Below are 4,157 nucleotides of genomic sequence, written 5' to 3' on the forward strand. Positions count from 1 at the left end.
AATTACATTTTTGCCCCTAATGTTTCACATTTTTACAATCTAGTCCCTAGGTTCGTAAAATGAAATGTATTCAAATTTTTTCAAAACCCAAGCCTAGTTGAACCATTTTCATACTCATACCAGCCCACATTTTCCACTTAATCACACTTTTACTACTCATTTTATAACGATTACAAATAAGTCCTTTTTAACATTTTTACCGAAAATCACTTAGTAAAAATTGTTTATCTAACACCAAACATGCATTTTCTACCATTAGACATCAAAATATACAAATATATAATATGGATAAAATTTTAAACTTCATCTTTATTTCAAATTAGTCCTTGAAAAAGCTAGATTAGGTTACAACGATCTCAAAAACATGAAAATCATTAAAAATAGGGCTAGAACTGACTTACAATCGAGCTTGGAAGCTTTGGACAAAACCTTAGCTATGGCGACTCTTCAAATTCAGCACAAGGGGACTAAATTGGAGAAGATGGCATCTTTTTATTTGTTATTTTTGTCTTTATTTACCAAATGACCAAAATGCCCTTCACTTAAAACTTTGAAATTTTATCTAACCGTGTCCATTTTTGTCCAAATTAAATTATAATGGTCTAATTACCATTTAAGGACCTCCAATTTAAAATTTCATAGCAATTAGACACCTCTAGCTTCTAGAACATACATTTTACGCATATTACAATTTAGTCCTCTTTGTCAAATTGGATACCTTATCTATAAAATTTCTTAACGAAATTTTTACACAATCATCCAATCATACTGAAGACCATAAAAATATAATAAAAATAAATCTTTCTACGTCGAATTCGTGGTCCCGAAATCACTGTTCTGACTAGACCCAAATTCGGGCTGTTACAGTTATACTAAAAGTCAAAGATTCTCACATATATATATACATACATGTTCATATAGGATGTGGAATGGAGAGGAGGAGGAAAAGAATAAAATAGTTATAATGCAAAGAAGTTGATAGAAGTGAGGGAATTGCTAATATGTAAGAAGTTTAAACGAAACTGTTGAATCATTAAAGCTCCATTTGTTTCACGTAAAAGCTTTTACGAAAAATATTTTCAATCTTTTTTATGTTTATTTCATGTAAAATAGGATGGTCAACGTAAAAGAATTTTCTTGACAACATAAAATTACCTCCTTATTCCTGTAAAATTCTTACCAAATTTTTTTCAATAAAACATTTTCTAAACTAATAAGGCTCTATTTACCAAAATGTCTTCGGACATTTTCCAATCGACGTTAAATATGGATTAACATATAACACTATCAATAATCAAACAATTCATGTTCAATTATCAATTTAAATAAATTTTGTAATTTATTCAATTTAGTCATTTCTCACATCTAAGCTTTAAAATCTATCAATTTAACACCTAGAACTTTAAGAAATCAATAATGACAACTTTTTAAAACTTTAACAATTTTAAAAATGTGTACATGGGCTAGTTAAATCAAGCTCTCATGACCTCGGATCTATAAAAATTATATTGAAAATAACCAAAGACTTAATTTGATTTTGAAGTTAAAAGCTTAGATCCCTAAGAATGGCGTTTCCTTAATTATCTTCATGTTTTACAATTTCACTATAGATCTGAGCCCTTTTTCCTATTAATTGAATAATAATAAATTAGCTTTTATTTAATATTTGTTCTACTATTTTTTTGAAGTTAATTTATTATTATTCAAACAAATATTGTAGTGATCATGTGGTGTACTATTAATTATGCACTTGGAAAATATTATTAATTTAATATTATGTAGCACTAATTATGGTTTAGAAAATAATTTATTATTCAATATTTGTTTTTATTTTTTTTGTTTATAACACAATTAGGAATTATTTATAGATATAAAATAAACTCAATTAAACAATGAAAAAATAAGGAAATATTAAATGTATGTTTGTTTAATTGAAAACAACTTTTATGAAAAATTTTCAAGAAATTTATGAAATAACAGAAAATATTTTACACAGATTCATCCCAACACCAGAAAATATTAGCTTTTTTAGAAAAGTAAGTCATTTTCCAAAAATCATTTTTTGAAAGTCATTTTTAGTAAAACAAATGGAGCCTAACTGAGTAATCGTTATATGATGAATTAAAAAAGATATTTATTGATAAATTGAAGTATTATATGGATTTAAATTGAATGTACATGTGTTGGATTATGTGGTGTTGATCTTTACTTAAATATAAAGAAGTCTCGACTTGTTTAGGATAAAATGATTTAGAGTTGCGACACTAGCCACAAGATATCTCAACATGAGTATTAGAAAATCTAGTGTCACGATACTGGCCCAATGATGCCGCAACATTGGCCCTGTTTCCTCTACCTTATTGTTTTTTATCCAAAAAAATCTAGAACCAATCCTAAATGCAATCAAACTTATGAAAAAGAACCTAGAAATGATTTATAAAGTCTTAAATGACTTTAAAAATGTGTAAAAGATATTAATATTTATACTGAAATGTAGCATTCCTTACTCAGATTTAGCTACTAGCTCAGGGAATCGGGTCTTACAGTCTTATTTACTAAACCCTCGTTATATTAAGTTTCATCCCCTATTATATAAGAAAACTACCTCTTCTCTTATGAGATTCGTATGGCAAGATTCATCTGCCTAAGGTGCATATGCATTTAATTTGTCTAATTTCAGTAAGAACTGATGATTTTATGGAACTGGAAATCAAAATTGCAAGATGCAAGGCAACTGAATTCCAATCCAATTAAGGACAAAAGCCTAAATATTACAAGGTTGTTTCAATCTGCTATGGTCCTTGAGGCTATAAGAGAAACCTTCATCTTCTCAACATTCGATGCATCAATCTTGGAAGACTTGGTAATCTTTTCGACAGACCCGGAGTAGGTATGGTTCGAACATTTGCACTCCCAAAGGCGGAAATCGCGAAAGCCAAGTCCTGCCCATAGTTGTATTGATAATGGACAACTCCCACGGGGAAAATAAAAAGATCTCCAGTTTGAAGTGTCTGAGTATGTAACACATCATTTGCATCTACAAATCCGACTTTAAGAGAGCCTATAAGAAGAAAAAGAAGCTCGGCGGCATGAGGATGGCGATGGGACGGATTTAAGGAGCATGGAGGGAATTGCAGAACAGCATAAGAAACACCCTGACCATCTAAGGCTGGAAATTCTGCCTCGCTCACTTTCATAAACTCAAAAGCTGTCGGTGGATCGGCCACGATCAGGACACGAAAGGCAGTGTGTGTGAAGAAGTTTGCATCATCGGTGGTGATATTTGGAGGGATCACACAGTCAAGCTTAAGGTCTATCTTACTACCATGTATCACCTGGGAAAGCATTAGTACAAATAAAATGGCATGAATGCATGATATGATACCCATACCTGCAATTTTCAGATAATCTCCTAGGTACATAAAAGATGGTAAAACAAAAGCAAGTTATTAAAGGATTGTATATATTAAAAAGGAAGCTGAAGCTTAATAGTAACTTGACAAATTCTTCACCATATGCAAATGGCCGGCAGCTATGAAGAAATACAGTGCTAATATTTGTCTTGTATGTCATTTCTTGAACTTTTCACCAAAGGATCAAATATTGCGAGCCAATTTGCTCAAATTTATGATATTCCATATGCATAAAGACAGTTAACTGAAGCGTCTATTAAAGAATATGATACGGTCTAGTAAGACGATCAAAGGAAGACATGGATGCCGAACTCTGACTTAAAAATGATGGAAAAATGTTATTTAAAATACTGTAGTTAGTACGATAAAATGACATTAAGGTTTCGTCACAATTTTTAATGATATAAGGAAAGTAGAATTCCAATTTCGGGTAAAAAACGATGGTATACACTACAAAGCTGCTGCTGTACAAGAAAAATAATTCCATGATTTCTGAATAAAAACTGTAACCAAATGTGGGGTTTTCACTCTATCCGGTGGTTGTGGGGTCAATAATTTTTAAAAAAATTGCTTTACAAAATAAATTTTAATTTATATCACTAATAATTTTATAAAATAAAAATCTTATATAAAGTTAAATTATTCTCTTTCCATCTGTCTTATCTTTTATCTTCTTTAAAGAAAATTCTTTTTTTCTTTCTCTCTACAAATTTTATAAAATATATGATTAAACTTTCAATACTT

The 4,157-nt window shown here is 30.1% G+C and overlaps 1 protein-coding gene across 1 annotated transcript; it reads right to left on the reverse strand.

Annotated features, from left to right (window-relative positions):
• Positions 1-2,494: 2,494 nt before the first annotated feature.
• Positions 2,495-3,700, reverse strand: LOC107949269 (putative germin-like protein 9-2). The gene is made up of 2 exons (XM_041111058.1): positions 3,513-3,700; positions 2,495-3,412 (listed from the first exon to the last, which is right to left on the reverse strand). The coding sequence occupies exons 1-2, from the start codon at positions 3,571-3,573 to the stop codon at positions 2,823-2,825; spliced, it is 651 nt and encodes a 216-aa protein (XP_040966992.1). The 5' UTR covers positions 3,574-3,700; the 3' UTR covers positions 2,495-2,822.
• Positions 3,701-4,157: the final 457 nt, after the last annotated feature.

This window comes from Gossypium hirsutum, chromosome A04 (genome assembly GCF_007990345.1).
Source record: "Gossypium hirsutum isolate 1008001.06 chromosome A04, Gossypium_hirsutum_v2.1, whole genome shotgun sequence".
Taxonomy (NCBI): Eukaryota; Viridiplantae; Streptophyta; class Magnoliopsida; order Malvales; family Malvaceae; genus Gossypium; species Gossypium hirsutum.